Source organism: Acanthopagrus latus, chromosome 15, assembly GCF_904848185.1.
Source record: "Acanthopagrus latus isolate v.2019 chromosome 15, fAcaLat1.1, whole genome shotgun sequence".
Lineage (NCBI taxonomy): Eukaryota > Metazoa > Chordata > Actinopteri > Spariformes > Sparidae > Acanthopagrus > Acanthopagrus latus.
In genome coordinates, this window is record NC_051053.1 from 18446564 (window position 1) to 18467050 (window position 20487).

A 20487-nucleotide genomic window follows, 5' to 3' on the forward strand; every position below is an offset into this window, starting at 1 on the left:
CAGAAAGCTCATTCAGATTTTGTTTATGCCAATCTGCAGCTCCATATCTGGTCCAGTAGGTGGAGGTAATGCCTTTATGTGACTAGCCAACCACCATTAAAACCCAAAGAAGAAGAAGAACCGGAAGTAGAAGCGAAAGGAAGACAAGAATAAGAAGAAGTAAGAGATACCAGCTCCATGGGTGGCAACAACACTAAAACAAGTGAAACTATGTCAGATGACAAGGTCTGTGTCCTCAGCTTTCTTCGCTAACGTAACTTTGTAGATGTCAGGCGTTAGTGTATTAACATAACAACCCGCCTAGCTTGTAGCGTCATTAACAGCCACCAGTGGTTAGCTTAGCTTAGTTAGCTTCAACCTAAGTGTCAAGCTGGCTAGTTAACCTGTCTTTTATACCTGTTAACATTCATGTGAATATAATCAAGATAGCTTTTATTGGATGTGTTGTATATACACTTACAGAGCCGCTAACACGACAAACTTTAACGAGCTGTTAAAAGAAAGAATCAAGTGGTGTTTAACTGGTAAGCTGAAGCTACATTAGCTGTCCTAATATGTAACTTAGCGTTAGCAAAAGTCTGTTATCTGTTGAGACATCCAGTTTGCAGAGGAGGAAACAAGCCACGTGACCTGTATTTGGACTTTCTCGAAATGTAGAAAATTACATCTGTTCAAAGAAAAACTCAGTGTGTATGCACAGAGGCATGATGTCAGCCTAAATATCTAAATCTACCTAAAAGGGTTTTATTGGTGGTGTAGGTGAGTTAGTCACATATATCTAACTACTACAGACTTTAAAGTGGTGTGCTAATGTAAATAATTTGTTCTGTAATCAGTCTGCTTTGTTCTATCTTATGAGATCTACTAGCATATACAGTTTTCTTTTGTATTTTATAATTTTGTCTGTCCTGTCATAATTCATGCCACATTGTTTTACCATTTCTTGACGTGCGCTGCTTTAGAAAGCCCCGGTCAGCAACACTTACAGGTTATTTGTGTGTTTGTGTGTGCATGCATGCATGCATGCATATACAGAATCCTCTTGGCCAGCTCAAGGACCTGGTGGATCTTAAGGACCAGCTGGAAGACATCCAGAGGCGGGTGGAGGATGAGATACAGGCTGGGGTTCCTGCCGTAAGGCTCACACATCCACATACAAACTGCTGTTGAGCCGAGGAAAATATGAAACCCCATCTAATCTCACCTATCATTTCCTCCCTAGGGAGGCAGCGTCCTGGCTTCTCCTTTCTTGAAGGGTTTTCTGGCCGGGTACATTGTGGCGAGGCTACGCTCTCCGGCATTGGTGGGTGTTGCCATAGGAACGTGTACAGGAATCTATGCAGCACAAAATTACAACGTTCCTAATGTTGAAAACGCCATCAAAGACTACATACGCAAGATGAGGGGAGGAGGGAAATGAGAAGAGAGGAAAAGTACAAAGACGGGAAAGGAGGGAGGATGAAGAGAGACGTCTACAAGAAGAGGGTACCAGTACAGCGACATATGGGAACATATATACATTTCAAAAGTGAAAACTCTAGATAAAGTAGAAGGCCAACTCACAGAGGTGAAAAGGTAATTCTTTTAATATCGTTTTGTTTCATATCATTCATAAGTAGAGCATATTTTTCCATGCAAGTGGACGAGATTTCAAATCAGTTTAAAAGCATGTAAAGACAGGAGACCCTATATTTCTTTCCATATGGTTGATTATTGGAATTTAAACAAATTGCGACCTATGATAGAATCATGACGGCTGTTATAATTGATTTCTGACTTCAGCCCCACTTCGCCTTAAACCACATTGTGTGCTTCCTGAAGATTTATTGATCCACTTAATGAGACCAGCCAATATCCACATGTGCAGTCCAATTGTGTTTGCTGCACTCCCTCCTTTCTTAAGGGGGTTCACTTGAAAGATACACACCACTGCTCAGACAGAATAGTAAGTATTAAGTTTCTCCAAGAGGAACTACATACACACTGTTGGTGGTTTACAAGCTTTGCCCTTGATTGGTGTCACTTTTAGTCTTTTATTTGTGGTCTTCTGCCCCCTAGTGGTCAGAAATCAATTCTAGCAGCCTCAGCTAATTTGCACTTACTTGCTGAGGGGGTGATAGATGGTGTAAACATTGTCTCACCTCACATCACATGGTGCTCCTCAGTGTCAAACCTGTCATTTGTCGCTTGTTTTCACATTGTTCGCGGGTGTCAGGGCAAAGTCTGTGGTGTGGTGTAATGCGTCTTCACAGGCAGAACAACCCCACATGAGATTATGGGTCAAATCTTTCTCTGTAAAACATATTTATTTTTAAATGGTAGTCCTCAGATCTTTAGAGGTTTTATTATAGAATAATTCAGGTGCACTTTTCAGAGATCTGTTATTTTTATAGTTGTGAAGATGATTTCAAAAAAATCACACCCCTTTCAAAAATAAAGAAAAGTAATTGTATGTAATATTTCAATGTACAGTCCACCTTACACTATTAGGAAAAGGTCATTTATGGATAGTAGGCTATCAAATTAGATTTAGTTTTGAGTCCTCTAAGTCCAAGGGAGTTTTACCAAAACAGGTGTGTCTGTGTGTTAATGTATGTAATGTAAAATGTATATTAAGAGTGCCTACTCTGGTCTGGACTTGATATTATCATCTCATGCCATTTGTGCAATAGCCTTGACTGATGGGGTTTGGCTGCCTATTTCATATGCTGGAAACTAGTCAATTTTTTGCACTTGTATGAATTGTGGGGATGCTGTTATTTTGTCTCACAGCCTGTGTTTTAATGTTTTTCTGTCCCCATAAGATCAACAACATGTCAAAGAAAAGAAAAATGTGTGTTTATTATGTTTGATGAGTGTTATTTACTTTTTAAGGAGGGATTTTAACTATAAAATTGTCAATTGCTACACGACAGTGGTCTGAAATCCTGATGCACAGAGAAGAAACTATTAATAATATAGCAGACATGCAATAAGGTCTGCAGTGTATGGTAAATAAAATTAAAAAATGGCTATTTTGAAAGATATTCAAATTATTATTTTGCATCAGTTTTCATTTTCACTGAAAAAAAACTATTCAAATCATATTGCTATGACATTTGTTTTAGACTGCAGTAAACAAGCATGTCTTTCCTTACATCCGGAGAACAAGATTTGTATGCCTGGGCAGCACTGCAGCGCTTCATGCCAGTGGTGTTTTGTCACACATTTGACCCTGATCAAAAAAAGTTGGTGCTTCTGAAATGAGGTGTCTACAATATAATCCTCTCCCAAAGGTATACTTTTTTTAGACATGGAAACACTGATACACTACACTGATTTTAGAAAACCCTTGAAAGTAAAGAAAATGAAATGTAAATGCACTAAGGCCTGTGGCAGAACTGTGGCAAAAAGCCATCAAGGAAAAAACATATCTTTTTAGTTTAAAATTAGATTATTTTATTTTGTTTGACCAGAAAGTGTATTTGAAAACTTATATGTGTTGTATGTTTGGTAACTGGAACACAGAAACAACTTGTGCCTATTGACAATCATTGTGTTCTTTTCTTTGTATTGCATGCCCTTAGTTTGTTTTTTCCTGTCCACTATGTTTTTGCATGTTGTCTCTCTCTCTCTCTTCTTTTAAGTAATACTCTTACGTAAAGACTTGATATGCTGTGGAACAAATAATATGACGGGTCAGTTGATGGTCTATGTTGTGATGAGTTTTCAACCTTGCACATCAATGCAGACATTTAACTGGACAATTTCAAATTCCAGTGTGACATTGTAAAAAAACAACACCAAAGCTGTCTTTAAGAGGTTTATTTGGGTTGTTCCAATAAAGATGAAAATACAGTTTACAATTGTGTCTTAATTGTCAATATGTCAAGCATTCAAGGGTCCACACTGTTAATCAGAATATGTTTTTTTCTCAATAAATGCAATGGGGCTGTAAATACATGATGTTTTACTTGCCTAAAAGTCTACTCTTCACCGAAAACATATTAAATATATTAATAATTTCCATCTGCCCACATTCATTTTGTTGTTTTTAAATTTGCTGCTCTTTATTAACTTTCCAACATAGGAAACTGTTCCTTTTTTTTGGAAAACCTGGCATGGAACAAAACGTTATTTTAAATCAATCAAAAGATTCACAAAATATTTTAAAGTCTCAAACTTTTAACTTGCTTTAAACAGAAAAAAGGGAAAAATGTAATTGAACTGCGATAAACTGATAGGATGATAGCAAGCAAGGAAATAGTTAACATATGGTAATAAAATCAGCAGTTTCTGAAACCCCATCATTTTATAAAGTACTTCAATTAAGATGGTGATTAGAGGTTGAAGTTGATCTTTTTTGCCTTGAGCCGTTGAAGGTCTCTGGAGATGAGTCCATGAGCTTCAGTTACCCAAAAAACAGGAAACACAGTTACAGTTAATCAGAGGCTATAGAATGTCATGTCATTGTCCGTAGCCGCTTATCCCTTTCCATGGGGTCACGGGGTGTTGCTGCTGGAGCCAATCCCAGCCTTGTCTCAGGGCGAGGGCAGGGTACTCCCTGGATAAGTCGCCAGCTCATCACAGGGCCCTCACTAGTGAGCAATGTGGGGTTCAGTATCTTGCTCAAGGACACTTCGACATGCAGCTCAGCCTTGCCCGGTGCCGGGATTTGAACTAGCGACCTTTCGATCACTAGTCGACCTGCTCTACCCGCTGAGCTACAGCCGCCCTGCTATAGAATGTTATTTCCCTTTAACAACATCAGTTTCCAAAAATATTTCAATATTCAAAGTTTAACAAAATGGACATTAGACTTAATAAAATGCTGCTCGCAGATATTTAAATGTGACAATGTACATTCTGAATCAGACAAACACTAATTGTGTACTCACCACAGTATCACTCCTCCACTTGAGGCAAAGTCAACACTTTGGTCATGCGACCTACAAAGACAACTTTGTCACTCAACAACTCAACTCAATGAAGAACACTGAAGCTTAAAACCTGATTGCAACATCTGAGGATCTGGACACTGGAAATACAAAACAACCGTCTTCGTTTAATCATGGCCTAAGCAAATTTCTCTGACAATGAATGTCCTTAGTAGAGATGATAGCATTGAAACAACAAGAATAAGTTCATACTGACTCGAATATAATAATATTACTAAACTACACATGAGCTTGAATGAACCAAAAATATAAATGCAACCACTTCCACCGTGACCAGAATCTCCTTTCACTCTGATTCATGACCAGCTATCTTCACTCACCAGGGAGGAGGCCAACAGTGCACCTGGCCCCTCCTTGTTGCAGGGATCCTGGGATCACCTCGCCGTTGGCTGGGTTCACACACCAGCAGTGGTTGCCGAAGCACTGCTGGGCCTGGTAGAGGCCGCGGCTGTCACAGGTGGGACGGAAACCTGGCACCTGCACAGCCTTCAAACCAGCCGCCTCCATCTGGCAGTCGGTCATCTTTGAAGGGGCTGAGAGAGAAGAGGAGAGGAGTCAAATCCCCCCTGTCTCCAAGAGGAACTCCAAGAAAGCAATGTCAGAATAAACTAAACTACGTGACATACAACTACTACAATTTGTAGGAAAAATGTGAGGGGAGAAAATAGGAGTGTATGATTGTGATGACAAATTCCATACCAGTTTTTTCTGGGTTTCCGGTGGAGGCCTCCTGCAGAACAATCAGTGAAACAGAGAAAAAGATGAAGACCACAGCTTCAGTTTGATTTTACAAGACCAAACAAAAACAAAAACTGATGTCACGGTATTAAGGCTGTATTGAAAAACAAACTAAATAAAAATAAATAATTAAATACAAATATATCTCTAAAAAAAAATAACAACAAATCACAGGATTTTTGAACACATATCATAATTAGCATCAGTGTTAAGACTATTTCACCTCGTCCACAGAGTCATCCATCAGCTCAGGCAGGGAGTTCATGGGCAAGTGCATCCGAACGGGCACAGCAACTACACACAGACACAGTAACAGAGTGTGTGAGCCGCAGAGGAAAGACATTCCCAACAGAGATAACCAGTAAAAACGGGTTGATTGTAAAAGCAGTGCAACACAGCTTCACTTAAAATAGCTCGACTTGCTATTCTGTCCATTTTTAGAAGACATAAAGACACGGACAGAGATTGTTTTTATCTATTTGTGTACAGTGTGTGAGTGTTTTTTCTTTCTTTCTTCCATCCTACAGATGCACATGCAACTTTTGGAAAAGTTCCTACATCAGCACTGAAATTTGGCCTCCTCACCAGATCTGCCCTTCGTCAGCTCAGCGTTCATGTTGTTGTTCTGCTCCTCAAGAGACTGGATGTCGCTCCTCTGGCTGAGGAGGAAGTAGGCGGTCATCACCTGGCCCGCAATCAGGACGCAGGCCAGCAGGGTTATCCCTGCGATCTTATAGGCCCGGCTGGAACTGCCACTGAATAGCAAGCGGAGAACGACAGAGGGGAGAGAGACATGTTTAAATTTGGAGGGCCTGTTGGACATTTACACTGAAATATTATCAGTACAAATAAGGGGTGAACATGAGATACATGAAGAAAACGTCCTTGTCCTGCATAATCTTCAAACATTTTAGCAGCCATGGTTCTGTATGTAATTGACCTCCTCTGGTGTCTTTTGTGACAAATGATTGTAAGATAATAGAAAAAGGGGAAAAAAAACCCCCAAAACACTAATAATTGATTTTTGTCACCATCTAGGAGACCATAGGGACTACATCCTCAAACCTGAGGAGAGGATGCTGACAGCAAGGTGAGGGAACAGAGGAGAAAGTATGTAAGAGGAAGTTTATAGAGGCTGAGATTTAAGGAAATTCTTTGAAACAGGAAACTCAGCCATGGTATGTACTCAACTGTTTCAATTCGTCACCACTGATGATGGAATCAGCTGTTGTCAAGCAGACAATCCCGGGAAAGTTCAGGAGGTTTACATACCTGCTGTTTACCCCCCCCCCCCCCCCTTTTTTTTTTTAACTCATACTAAGGCCTTGTTGGGAAATTCCCATTCAATTCAATGACATGTTCTCTCTGATACTGCTTTTAAATCTCATCTGATTTAACTGATTGGTCCATTGTGTAATGAACTGATGCCACGTTCCTTAAATACATGTTGTTTTTATTAATGTGTGTGCAAATACAGATGTTTCTCACTGAAGTGGTATTTACACATGAATACAAAACAAAAACATGAAATACAAGCAAACACAATCCAAAAAGACATCTGTGCATTTACTAGATTCACTATTCAACTGAAGGATGCAAACTGCATTTGTTTTTATCTAAAACAATATGTAGAGGGTGCAACTATTAACCAATTAATAGAGTAGCAACTAATAACTAAAGTTTTTTTTTATTTATTTATTTATTTTTTTTTACAATTGATTGGTATCAATGATTTTAGGAGGACTTTGTGAAACACTGATTGACATTTTAATTTAACTTTTTAACATTTTATTGACCAAATAATAAACTGATTAATTGAGAACATAACTTGTCAGATTAACTGACAATGAAAATAATCCTTATTTGCCCTGCTAACTCTATGTATACATTACATAACTGTAGAAAACGTTCAGATTCATTTGTTTCTTTTCCATATATTTTCATTCCATGCAGCCATTTATTTCCATCCATTTCTTTACAATGTGAAAATAGTGCATATGGACTAAAACAAATTAAATCTGTCCACTTGCTCAGTGTGATGGATTACACATTTCGACCAAGTTTGGAGTATCTGCTAACTGATTTTAATGGCTATGAATGGAAATCAATGGCAGACTGGATGATAGAACATGTACATTAAAACACCTGAAGAAAAGCTCTGTGATTTACAAACGCTCACCTGGAAACAAAAACACAATCCAGCGCTGTTATTCTAACTTTAGGGAGGATTTTTAAAAGTAGCCAACACACTTTACAGTAAATGATAGACTTTGTGGGGGACCAACTTTTTGCTCACAGTGTTAGGACCACATAATGATAAATAAATGAATCAGTCCTTACCCCTGTGCTGCTGGTCCATTGACGGCTGGCCGACCTCCAATGAGAGGAGTTTGGGTCTCTGGGTCCGACATCGTAATGCAACAACAAACCTGTAATCACACACATACATCCACATGAGTGGTAAACACAGAGAATATGGTAGACACAAAACACACACACTAATATGAACTATACACACACAAATACACACATACAGTTACCTTATATCAGGACAGGTCCCAAGCTCTTTCACAAATATCAATGACAGACTTCAAATAAATGTTAACCTTTAAGGCTGAGGGAAGGGAGAAGGAACTGAAAGTAACAGGAGGGGAAAACCAGCATTTACAACCCTTTTTTTCATTCGAATTTCTGATTGGCTCCTCATGATGACACATCATCTGTTACCAGGGGCAGAGTATTAAGATATTTAGCAATATCTCGAAAAGCTGGTTGAAGATTGATAAGCAGTTTATATACATTTAAGGTTAAAATCAGCAATTAATGAAGCAATTGTTAACAGATAGTAACATGATGATTATTAGTAATGTAATCAGTGAGCAATTAGTATATTAATGATTAGGAAACAGGTTTACTTGGTAAGAACACAAATAAATAACATAAATAATTACTTATTATTATTCTTACAACATTAGTTGTGTTGGAGTTTGGGCATTAGCACTAGACCTATTCTTTATTTTTCATTTAAAGTAGCCTTCAACCATTCTGCCAACCATTCTGGGTTGAGTAAACTGACTAAATTATACCTGTATTGAAATTTGTGTGTGTTCTTGAGTAAAACATGATTAATTGATAGTTCCAGTCTCTTGAAAACTTTCTTGTCCAAACAGTTTTCAGGTCCCACAATCCACAGCAGGCCCCAGCATTCAGTCGGCAAGCTCTTATGGATATGTCATCATCATGTCTTTCCCATAGAAGAAAAGCCATGTGGATTATACAGAAATAATGATAGATGTCATTAATATTCTATATGCATTTTACATAACTATGAAAATATTCTGTCAAGATATCTCCGAGATGTCAAAAATACACTTTTTAGTTCTAACGATTTTTTCAAATTGCTCAGATTTTTTTAAACAAAGCCAATTTAACTTTTGCTGTGGCTGCCTCAGTATTATCCTATTTCCTGTTTCCCAATTATTTGGAAATGTGACCCAGACTGGTGGATACTGTCCTACTTCTCCACTAGTTCTCACAGTACGGAAATGAAAAACAAAGTACGGTATTGTTATTCAGCTGAGGCAAGTGTGTATTTTTTTGTATTATTTGTTTTGACTTGGACCTTATAAGGAACATAAAAAGTGAAATCAACTGGAGATAAAATGGAAATGTGTGACATTTACAAAGCAGTGGTGGATTTAGGGAAGTGAAAGCCCAGGGAGGGGGACTTTGGCTTATGTTATTTTATTTCTGATTTCACAAATTTGGCTCTGAATGCAGAGCTTTATGATCAAAACAAATGTTCGTAGCAGCAAATTAAACAGTCTTTGTGATAGAAACGTCCAACTGGTCATTGCAAACAGTGTCAACAAAAGGAGACAATGGAGCACCTGATTTCATTAAGGAAGTGTGAAGAGGAGAGAGGAGCTGCAATTATAGTTTTTACTTTGGCTTTTGTTTTTTTGATCACTGATGGACTTAAATGTAACATTCTGTAATTACATGGCTTGTACATTCTGTACATGGCTGGAGAGGACAGGATGAGCAGGGCCAAGCTGTGATTAAGAGTCAGATGACGGTGGAGGTGGAAAATTGATAGTTAGGATTTTGAAAACAACCAGACTTTCAATCAATCAACAAACAGGCTTTATTTGTACAGCACTTTTCATACAAACAAAACATTGATTTTTTTTTTTTTAAATCAATAACTAGAACTGAGGAACTAAGGATGCACTACGTGAGTAAAATACGTAAATGAATTGATATCTTTAATGAAAAAAGAGATGAAATGTTGTTATTAAAGGAGCCCTATGTTGTTTTGGAGAAGAAATAAAAACTGAAACAAAATTCCAATATTAATGAGGTATTAATAAAAATAAATAACATAAGATCTCCTTTAATACTGTTTGAAGCTATAAAGGTGGCAGGGTGCGCCAAATATAAACATAGTTAAACAGTATGAAATTGTGTTGTCCTTTGAGCTTTGTTTGTTTATTCAGTCATGAAAACAGAGAGTTTGTTCATTTGATTTGTTTCAGCATAAAAATCTACAATGTCTTCCCCAAAACAACATAGTGCACCTTTAATGAAATACATGAATAAAATGTAAAAATCAAAAATAACACACACATATATACATACATAGACAAATAAACAATTCAAGATGTTCAATTAAAAACCATATTAAAATCACAGGTGTTAAATTTTCTTTTACATACATCAACAAAGACCAGATAAAAGTGGAGGGCGCCTGTGAAACAACTTAAAAGATGTAAACTACCATAAAAAAAAACACAGAAGAAGAAGCAGCAGTGAAAGTGATTGGTTGAGTACTGTTGCAGGAAGTGAGCATTCTTGCTGCACCGGCTCCGATTTCTAACGGAATACCAGCAAATAACTGAAGCATTTTCAAAGGTATCAAAGTCTAACTAGAAAGTTAGACTTAATGACATGCGGGGAAATAGCGTCATGAATTGTTGTGACCGGTTGTCGTGTCATTTAGCCAGCTGTCTTTGCTAGCGTCAACATGAAGCGGCAAATTTGAAATATCAGCTAACCTATACTTGATTCGGATAGTTAGCAAACTTTTGCAAGCACTTATCTGTTTCTATAAATTCAGTGTGCTGCTAGAATAAAATCTTCTTACTCTATTTAACTGTAATTTGCTTGGCAATAAAGTATTAGCTAGACATAACGTTAAGCCGCTTGCAAACCTTTGACGCTAGCATCATTGTTATGATTGCCGATATTAGCTAAATGATGTGATTTCCATGCTAACGCTTTAATGTGGCGCTAGGTGACTAAACAGTTTGTCTAACAGATGTTGCGAAGACCTCGAACGTCAACTGCCAAAGCTGTCAACTACAATGACATGGACTCCGAAATGTAAGTCATATATTGCACTGTAAATACACAACAACAGCACCCGGGGTTTTATATTCATAGGGGAAGGTTTGGGTCTGTCTTCATAACTTTTTGTGTTTGATGACAGTTTCACAAATCGTCGATGTGTTACAGGGCTAATAAAGAGACAAATATTGGCATTCTCACATTGTTTGTATATGCAATTAAGAATCTTCAGTCCATGGTGGCACGAGTTAAATCATAAACCTTGTTTTAGAATTTACTGATGGTCTAATTTGTTCCTCTTCTCTCATCAGGTCCTTCTCTGTCACTGCCAGTAGTGATGAGGATATTGAGGAGTGGAAGCCACCAGAGCCAAAGCCAAAAGCCCTGACCAAGACTGGCAGAGACCAAACAGCAGGGGAGAAGAAAGCACCTGCCAAGAGAACTGCCAAACCAAAGGTGCCAAAAGAACCCAAACCACCTAAAGCTCCCAAAGTGCCTAAAGAGCCCAAGCCAAGGGTGCCGCGCAAACCCGCAGCAGAGAGGAAAACACAGGCCGCCAAAGTCCAGAAGGGTTCTGGTGCACGTGGGTTAGCTGGAACAAAGAGGAAAAAATCGGATGAGGATGATAAGCTTGGTGAAGACAAAGGAGAAAAACAAACAGATTGTCCAGAGGTAGAGACGGCTGAAGAGAGTGGGCCAAGCATCAGAATGAAGGAGGAGGTAAGAGTGTATCTGCATACACTTGCAGAGTAAACTTACTTACTGTATATTTTACTGCTAGTTTATGACTGAACTGAGAATATATTTCAGTAGCTGAAGTGTGCACAACACAATTGCTGCATGTAGCTCGGCCACTGAGTTGCTTTTTTTTTTTTTGGTGATACTTTATAAAGACAGCAGAGCTCTTTTCTGTGTCGGGCTGATATTACCAAAATATACATATCATCACCAATCGCTAATACTTCAGTCTGTTAATCCTTTTTTATTTTGATTATTAATATTTTAATGTGATCTCTTTCTGTTTTTCTTTTCTCATTTTATTCTTGTAGAGGGTGTCATTTATTGTGTCAGAAGCCTGCCAGGCAGACAGATGTGCAGGCGAGGGTTCATCACTAACTGGGCTTAAAGCAAAGAAGGAGGAAGTGGAGGAGGATTTCACTTTTGATGAGCCCTGTCAAAAGAAACAGAAAACCAGTGGTGTGGGCCTGGGTCAACCAACTGCTTTACCATCATCACTAGCACAAGCTTTGAGGAATGAACTCAACATGAACTGGGAGTTGATAGAGGTATTGTAGGACATGTTGGTGTGATAAATGTGTGCGTAAGGGCTATACATTTTTGTCAGATGGTAGAACCGTTGAAGCATGTGATTGCCTGTCTTTCACTGACTAGCAGACAAACATTTCCAAAATGCAATCATCAATTCTGTGCTTATGGTTTGGTTAGGTTTAGGCCCAACAAAACAGATTAGGGTTTGGAAATGTTGATGTTTTGGCTTAAAATACCAGTTTTGGTTGACACAAACACGGCTTCAACTTCTGGCCCTCTCGTCAAGGTGTAACTCTAACACCATCCCCTCTGCCACCAAATATGAAAGTCATAAACATGTATCGTGAATGAGATGTGATGTATTCACATTATTTGTATGTACTGTTTGAATACCTGTGTGTCTTTCCCCTCAGGTGCTGTCTGTCCTGACATGCGTGGAGCGATGGGTCTGTGTTAATATCATTACGCTGCTTCGTGAGGAGAACACTGTGCCGTTCATGGTGCGCTACCGCAAAGACATGATTAACCACATGGACGCTGATGCTGTCAGAGATGTCCAGCTCATTTATGAGGAATTATGGTGGGCAACCAAAGCATCTTACCAGAATGTTAATTAAATGTATAGACGCATTTCAGTTCAGCGTTTAATAACTGCAGCCATGAAATGTTTTCTTTATATTGGTTGAGCAGGATTGGGCTTTTGTCCAGACAACATATTTAACAATGGCCACAGGATGGTGCTAGTGGCCAAGGTTTGAGGCCCAACACAATATCAGTTGAGTTTCTGCTTTTTCACTGTGTATTATCAGTTTTTGTGTAATTGTATAAATGCATGTGTTTCTTCAGTTCTCTAGCTAAGAAGACCAAGTCTGTGATTCAGACCCTGAAGAAGGATGGAGTTTTGACAGATGAGCTGGAACAAGACCTGAGGAACTGCCGATCAACTGATGAACTGGACCATGTGGTCAGAATCATATTTTATGCTAAAGTAATATCTCTCTCATGTAGATGACTTGGACCTCTCCTTACCAATTGTCTCGGTCCGATGCGTCTGTCTTTTGTTTATAGTATTCTCCCTACAAGAAAGGCAGTAAGCTGACGAAGGCTCGCAGGGCCAAAGCACTTGGCCTTGAGGAGGCCGCCTGTGCACTGATGGAAAAACCGCACACTCTGGATTTAAGGGCATGGGTAAAAACTGGTACTGAAGGTAAGATGTAAACACATAATACACAAAATTAGGAGTTTTAGAGACACTAAATTAAACTTGGCAAGACAAGTTGACAACATATGCTTGGACAGGAAGTTCCTGGACTTCTTGGCATATTCTTGTGTCCGATTTATAAAGAGAATATTTCTTTAAATTAATAGATTTGGAGGAATTACTGAAGCTTGTTATTTATTATGAACAGACTGTGAACTGTGTAGGATATTACTTGAATTAGTGGTCAGTGATTAGATTAGACAGTTTTAGACAGTTTTGTTGCGTCTGTGTTTGTTTTATGTCAGGTTTGTCATCGGTGGAAGATGTGGCAACAGGTGTGGAGCATATCTTGGCTGATATGATCGCCAAAGACCCTGAGACACTTACCTACGTTAAAACATTGTGAGAACATATCCACATGCACACGTTTGTAATTTGTTTTCTTTGATTCAAATTTTATTAATGATAATAAAAATCCAATGCCTTCCTCCTGTTTATTTCTCTCTGTTTATCTCCTGCTGTGTCAGGTGTGAGAACAGCTCTGTGACCATCCAGTCCTCCGTGTCCAAGTCGGCACTAAAGGAAAAAGAGCAGGACAAGTCGGTCCAAGGCCAGAAAAAGCCAGGGGCACAGCAAAACAAAAACAAAGACATTGACAAGTTTCACCTCTACTTTGACTTCACCAGCAACATCCAGCGCATCCAGCCCCATCAGGTAGCACGGCAGACCATCCTTTTTTTCTTCTGTTCTTCCTAGATTTTTAGCACTAAACTTAATTTGAAGTCGTGGCCTGCAGGGGAGGCTGACATTTTATTCATGATGCATGCTTAAAGGTTAGCACTGGTGTTCTTGTCATAAATATTTCTCTCAGTCCTTTGGCTATTGGTACCTACTGTCACTAGAATATGAAAATTTAAACGCTTATTATATAATAGTATAAAACTATTATACTGCTGATAAAGCTGTTGGCGTGAGTTGGAGCAAATACAGTGCCAGACAGCACCACCTTTTAGTTTTAGTGGCATCAGCATATGCAGGAAAAGGTTTATATGGCATTGTATTCATATACAAGCAATTTCACCCAATACATCAACAGATAATACACGCCCACATATTTACTAAGCTTTAGGAATATATTTTGTTTAGAAGGGTTCACTGTAGAAGTGAAAATGGAAGAAAAGGGAATATAAAACAACCAACATTTCTCATTACTGCATTCACTCTACAGAACCATACTCCTGTTGTAGTAAACCCAGCACAGTGACAATCAAATTCTTGTACTGATGGTTGACAAAAGCTTTATTGATCATAAAAGATTCTTAAGCTGGACATAAGAGATAGTAATAAAGAAAATATTACTATCCACTCAATGTCTGTCTCCAAAACATTACTCCTTCAAAATAAAAGCACTAGACTTTGTAATATAGCTAACATAGTCTTAAGATACATATATTAGATATATATCAACTTGTGAAGTGAGTTAACATAAAAAAAACAGTGCTCTACCATACAAAACGCCATTTACACTTGTGTTGTTTGACCAGCCTCAAACATGCACACACACACTCACACACACACACACACACACACACACACACACACACACACACACACACACACACACACACACACACACACATGTGTACACCATCTTTTTGTGTTTGTGTCATTCCTGTCTTCTTCATGCATGCCGCTTCAGAATGCTAACCATGTCAGTCGCAGTTAGCCTTGTCTGTACCTCCATATTTACCCCTCCTGTGCCCTGCTCTGCCTCCTCTGCTCCCCCTCTGTCCCTCTAGTGACTAGTGGGTTACTCAGAGTTGGTCCCGGGCCTCATGTGTCACCACAGCTTCCATCACCCGCTGCCTCTCTGCCACACCACACTCTCTGGCAACCGTGCTCTTGCCCTACAGTCATACAATCACATACACGTACATGCCTGCGCACACACTTGCTCACACACAAGCACACCCAGCAAGTCCCCTCATTCTCCCCTCTTAACATATGTGACATGTCCCCTGCCGACATGCCATTGGATTAGGAAGCCTTGATTGACAGGCGCTCTCCTGTAGTGACAGTTACTGCTTCTGGGCCCGCGGGCGGGCAGAAGGATGGGGAGAGGGAGTGGGGGTGGTAAAGGGAGGGAGAGAATGAACAGATGAGCGACGCTGAGGTGTGTACGTCACTTATCGCTCTTGCTCCACTCTGATCGACCTCCCTCCCACTTTTTCGGACTAAACCTCAGCCCTCCAATGCACTCCCCGCCTCCTCCTTTCCCCTCGACTCTCCAGTGTATGAGAGGCCTTTAATTCGATGACTCGCCTTTGTCATGGAGCGTTAATCCAGAGGCTGCTGTGACCCTGCTAGCTGTCAGATTCCGGCTAAAATGAACCTTTTCTAGCCGTCAAGTTGTCTGGAAGGGGAAGCAGGTGGGAAATGTGTTTTGACAGGCGGCATGTGTGTGAGCACACACTTGCCCGTTTGCTTTAGCACGTTTTATTAAGCCCCAGCTCTGGTGGTTTGTTAAAGGAAAAGGATTAGGCAGTGTTTGAAGGAAGCAATATGAAAATGTTAGAGTTGGTCCAGTGAACATACAAGTTCAGCTGCAGATGGGAAACATCACCCTGTGGTGGCAATCAAAATTAAGTAGAAAAGACATGACATCCTTGATATTTGTAATAGAAACAAAAAGTTTTAATTGGTTAGACATAGAAAGACAAATATTTTATTAAAAGTAAGACTAAAGAAAGATAAAACAAGCATGTCCAGTCTTCATTGTCTGCTTTCAAATAAATATGGGGCTTCTGCTAACATCTATTTTCTTTTTGCTGATTATTTTCTTGAGCAATTGATTAATTCTTTGGTCTATAAAATCTGTAAGTGATGTCATTAATTGCTTGTATTGACCAACTAACAATCAGAAACCAAAAGTAAGGGCTATGACAAATGATTACTTCCACTGTAGATTAATCTGTCTGTTACATTTTTGATTTATTGATTTGTTGATTGATTTATAAAATGTCAGAAGATAGTGAAAATATTAGTCAGTCTTTCCCAAAGCCAGAGATGATGATGTCTTGTTTTGTCCACAACCCAAAGATATTCAGATTACTGTCATAGAATATTAAGAAAAAATAGAAAATATTAATAATAAAAAAAAAACATGTTTTGATATTTAAATGATTTAGACAAAATAAAAAAAAAAATCATGTTTATTTTAAGATTTTTGTCATGGAACATTACTCAGACAGATTAATTGATTATCAAAGTAGTTGGTGATTAATTTAATAATTGATAATTAATTGTTGATAATTGCAGCGCTCCCAAAAGATATTTTACAATCAGATAGCTCAAAGAAAAGCTGCAAATTCTCACAATTCAAAGGCTGTAAGCTAAGAATGGTCAGGGTTTGGGTTTTTTGTTTGGAAAATAATTGAAAGGATTAAGTGAATTGTATCCTGATACAATAATTCATAAATCGCCTAGTAAAGCATTTTTTAAGTTGACTGATGTAGGCCTTCATGAAATTATGCAACAGTTTTATAGATTTATTTAAAGTTGGTGAATGCACTAGTAAGCTCTGGTAATCACTATGTCTTGAAGCATAAAGCCATTTGACATATCCAGTGGAGATGCTCAGCAGAGATTTAATTCCATCAGATCTGATTTGAGGCCTTCATCGAAGGGCACACATTTACCTTATAGCTATTAGCAGCCGGTACGCTCTTCAGTATGCCACAGCAGATTTGTTGACTGTGCAGTGGGGTATTTTTAATGCGATTTGTGCTGTGTTCAAACGGTAGTTTAACACTCAGGTCTGGGGCTTGCCTGCAGAGGAGCTTTGATAAATGGAACTGTTTCATCAATTAAACACTTATTTTTGATGGACAGGTCGAGAAAGCGAATACAAAACAAGTTTATATATGTGGTTACACAGCTGTAGTAGTGTGTTTGTGTCAGTGCTTATTAATAATTGATTTGTGGTCCGTTTAATCCCATTTTGTTGTCTTTTTTTGTTCTCTGTGTAATACGTAACACATAATTAGATAAATGATAAAACAAAAGCCATATTTAAATGTTTAAACTTAGAGTGCTAATTGAAATTCTTTTCCTCCCTCTCCACCTTTGTACTTATCTGAAGTTTGTTGTTACATGAGCCGCAGTGAGACCCCGTGCTGTGTTATATTTGTTTTTGGACGTAATGAGAGAGTATAAAAGGGCCAGAAAGAGTACAGGGCTCTCCCTGAGCAGCCAGTATATTTATGTAAAAGATCAGTGCATGATGCTTGACTATGATCTATTATCTTGACTGATAGAGAGTCAATATTTATGTGAAATCATACCAGCTAAAGAATGATATTCAATATGTGTGGTTTACATTCCATATGCCTGTGGAAATTGTAATTTCATTGTTTTTCACCAGACAATAGGCTCTGTCTTTTTAGATCTAATCCTAAACTTTTATTTAAGGAGTCAAAGATTGACTTTTCACACCTTTATTCAGTTGTTTCTTCTCCTACAGTGCAGTTTGTGCCATGTGTGTCAGCCAGGTCAAAAAGTGTGCCGTGAATCTGTGTATGTGTGTGTCATTGTGTGTGCATCTGTTTGTTTATCCTTGATATGTCGGATGGATGGATGTGTTGATGATAATATTCCTCTGAAGAAAGGGTGAGACAGAGATGGAGACAGATCGAGAGAGGACGGTCGCTGGCTGACTGCCCTACCTTGGGGGCTGGTGAGAGGATGAAGGGCCATCGAGGAAAGACATTCTGTCTGGTCACGTCAGAGTTTGGCCAGCGCTCGCGCACATGTCACTCGTGGCCCATCTAACACGCAAACACACGCTTCTCACTATGTCTCACATCACCCTTCCTTTCAGATCACCCTCTGTGTCCCACCAGTGACCCAACTCAGGCAGAAACTGAGAGACGTACAGGGAGACACTAGGTTGTTTATCATCAGTGAAGACAGTAGCCAGCGACCAAGGCAAACAAGGACACAGATCGCATAACCTAAGGAGCGAGCCAAATTTTTACAATTGGGTGGTGCACTATTACATTCACCACGGTTAGGGTTTGGCAATCAGGACAAGGGAAGATGGAATTTTTTTGCTGTTAAATTACAATATACTAAGAAGCTTTAGTTTGAGTTTGTAGATCTGCAGCAGTGCTTGTCTGAGGTGTGTGTCATGCAGGTAACCAACAGAAGGACATGCTTGGGAATAAGAGTAGAGTAGTTTTCTGTTGGTCGTCACATTTTTATGTGAGGTTTCTGTTGGTTACCTATGATATTGTCACCAGTCGTAGGTCATCTAGTGTGTTTTTCTTGATTTTCTGAAAACTCTCAACTTTCATTTGTCAGTCATATCATATTTTAGTTGACCACAACTTGACTTTTCAAAAACCTGTCACTGATTAATCTTCACATTTTACAAGCAGACAGCGTGCTAGGTGACTGAATCAGCCCGAAATGCTTCACAATTATGTGAAGATGTCCGTTTGACATTCTTCATCACACACAATCATCTTAAAAAGATTAAATGATGAAGTTCAAAGACAGTTTTCTATCAACTAGTTGTACTCTGCTTATGGGCTTTCCCAGATGCTCTGAGAATTCAGAAAGAAGTGTTTTGCCTCCTTCCTTCGACATGCATGGTACACTTCAGTGTTTTGATGAAGATTGTTTGAGAAATCTCATCACAGTCAGTGCGGCTGCCCAGGGCAGAAACACCCCCACGGAAGAGAAATCTAACTTTTAATCATAATCCAAGCAAGCTCGCCGCATTAATTCTTGCCTCTGCTTTGCCATTAGCTGTGTTTTATATTTGTATTTTTGTTTGTATGTGTCGCGTATGGGCGCAGCACATCCGAGGGTGCTGCTGCTGAGCGGTAATGGTTGTAGCGCCACGTGTGCGGCTGTGGGTGGGGGTAGGCCTCGCGGTCTCGGCGCTGATGGTGGCGTAGTGGTGGCATTTGTCAGCTCGCTTCTTCCGCTTGGTTTCCAGATTGACGTCTTGTTTCTTGGCCCTGTTCTGTAGCGGGCTAAAGGTTCCCCACTGAAAAGGTCAGACACTTACTACTGTTTGCTTAACAGCATGTAACAGTTCCTCTGAGGGGGGACAGGCACACAACACAACAGGCCTGGCCAGAGGATATTCTCCAATGCTTGTCACTTTTACATATACGTGTGTGGAGCGTGAAAAGATGTTGTTTTTGTACTTTTGTGTCAAGGTTTGGGTACATTTCTTTTTTTAAAGACTCATGTCAAACAAAAAAAAAACCTAAGCCTTATGTATACAAATTTAAGTTTTTAATCAAGAGTAATTTGCTTCCTGTTTTCCATAGTTCTAAGTTGCTTGCAGATGGAAACAAGAGATTCAGAAAACTTGTATTTAGATCTACATATTCATGTTGGCAGTAGGGCTGAACACTAAAATATTATCAAAATCTCAATATGGTGTGTCACAATGTACCATTATAAATGAAGCCTTGTGGCGCTTCAGAGATGTCCTGACCTACAAATCTTTTTCTTCAGACGTAAGGGAAGGTATGTTTTGTATGGACCTCAGCAAAAATCACATCATCACTTTGATGAAATGCAAAAAAGACCATTCTCTCTTAAGTTTTGAATCAAATTGCAATCACAACATCTGTCAACATGATCACAATATGAGTCTTTGCATATCATTGTGCAGTAACTGCTAGTTGTGCAAATTAGTTTTGTGGTTTAAATTTAACTGAGTTTAGCAAGACAACCACAGAATTTTGCTGTAAGGAAATGAAAGTCTTTCTTTTACAGTTGTATAAGCAAACTCATCACACTACAACTGTAAAGATAGATAGAAATCACTTGTAAGACTTCATGATAACCTTAATTCATTAGTGGTTAATTTATAGTTAATTAAACTTGAGTTAAAAGTCATTTCACTGGTAACAATGACAGGCTTTATCAATCAGTTACTAAACATTTTAAAGGTCTATAAACATCAGTTGC

General features: G+C 38.9%; 2 protein-coding genes across 5 annotated transcripts in view; both read left to right on the forward strand.

The window, feature by feature from the left end:
• The first annotated feature begins 71 nt into the window (after window positions 1-71).
• On the forward strand, window positions 72-3580 carry LOC119033126 (SLC35A4 upstream open reading frame protein-like). 2 transcript variants are annotated; one of them, XM_037122766.1, is made up of 3 exons: window positions 72-225; window positions 1036-1134; window positions 1223-3580. In XM_037122766.1, exons 1-3 carry the CDS (start codon window positions 178-180, stop codon window positions 1418-1420), a joined length of 345 nt encoding a protein of 114 aa, XP_036978661.1. In that variant the 5' UTR covers window positions 72-177; the 3' UTR covers window positions 1421-3580. The 2 variants fall into 2 exon arrangements, with proteins under 2 accessions (XP_036978661.1, XP_036978662.1); XM_037122767.1 differs by lacking the exon at window positions 72-225 and having other exon boundaries at window positions 1009-1134.
• A 6881-nt stretch (window positions 3581-10461) lies between these two features.
• Window positions 10462-20487, forward strand: part of srbd1 (S1 RNA binding domain 1) — a 126850-nt gene continuing 116824 nt past the window's right edge. For all 3 annotated transcript variants that reach the window (XM_037124058.1, XM_037124057.1, XM_037124056.1), the window contains exons 1-9: window positions 10462-10589; window positions 10996-11060; window positions 11336-11744; window positions 12074-12310; window positions 12707-12873; window positions 13140-13257; window positions 13362-13500; window positions 13800-13896; window positions 14022-14208. In XM_037124058.1, coding sequence (XP_036979953.1) covers window positions 10996-11060; window positions 11336-11744; window positions 12074-12310; window positions 12707-12873; window positions 13140-13257; window positions 13362-13500; window positions 13800-13896; window positions 14022-14208 — 1419 coding nt within the window. In that variant the 5' untranslated portion in view covers window positions 10462-10589. The remainder of the gene's footprint in view (window positions 10590-10995; window positions 11061-11335; window positions 11745-12073; window positions 12311-12706; window positions 12874-13139; window positions 13258-13361; window positions 13501-13799; window positions 13897-14021; window positions 14209-20487) is intronic.

Coding starts and splice junctions, on each gene's coding strand:
- LOC119033126 (XM_037122766.1), top strand. CDS start 178: ATGGGTGGCAACAACACTAAAACAAGTGAAACTATGTCAGATGACAAG. Junction 226..1,035: donor AAACTATGTCAGATGACAAG/GTCTGTGTCCTC, acceptor ATGCATATACAG/AATCCTCTTGGCCAGCTCAA. Junction 1,135..1,222: donor TACAGGCTGGGGTTCCTGCC/GTAAGGCTCACA, acceptor TTTCCTCCCTAG/GGAGGCAGCGTCCTGGCTTC.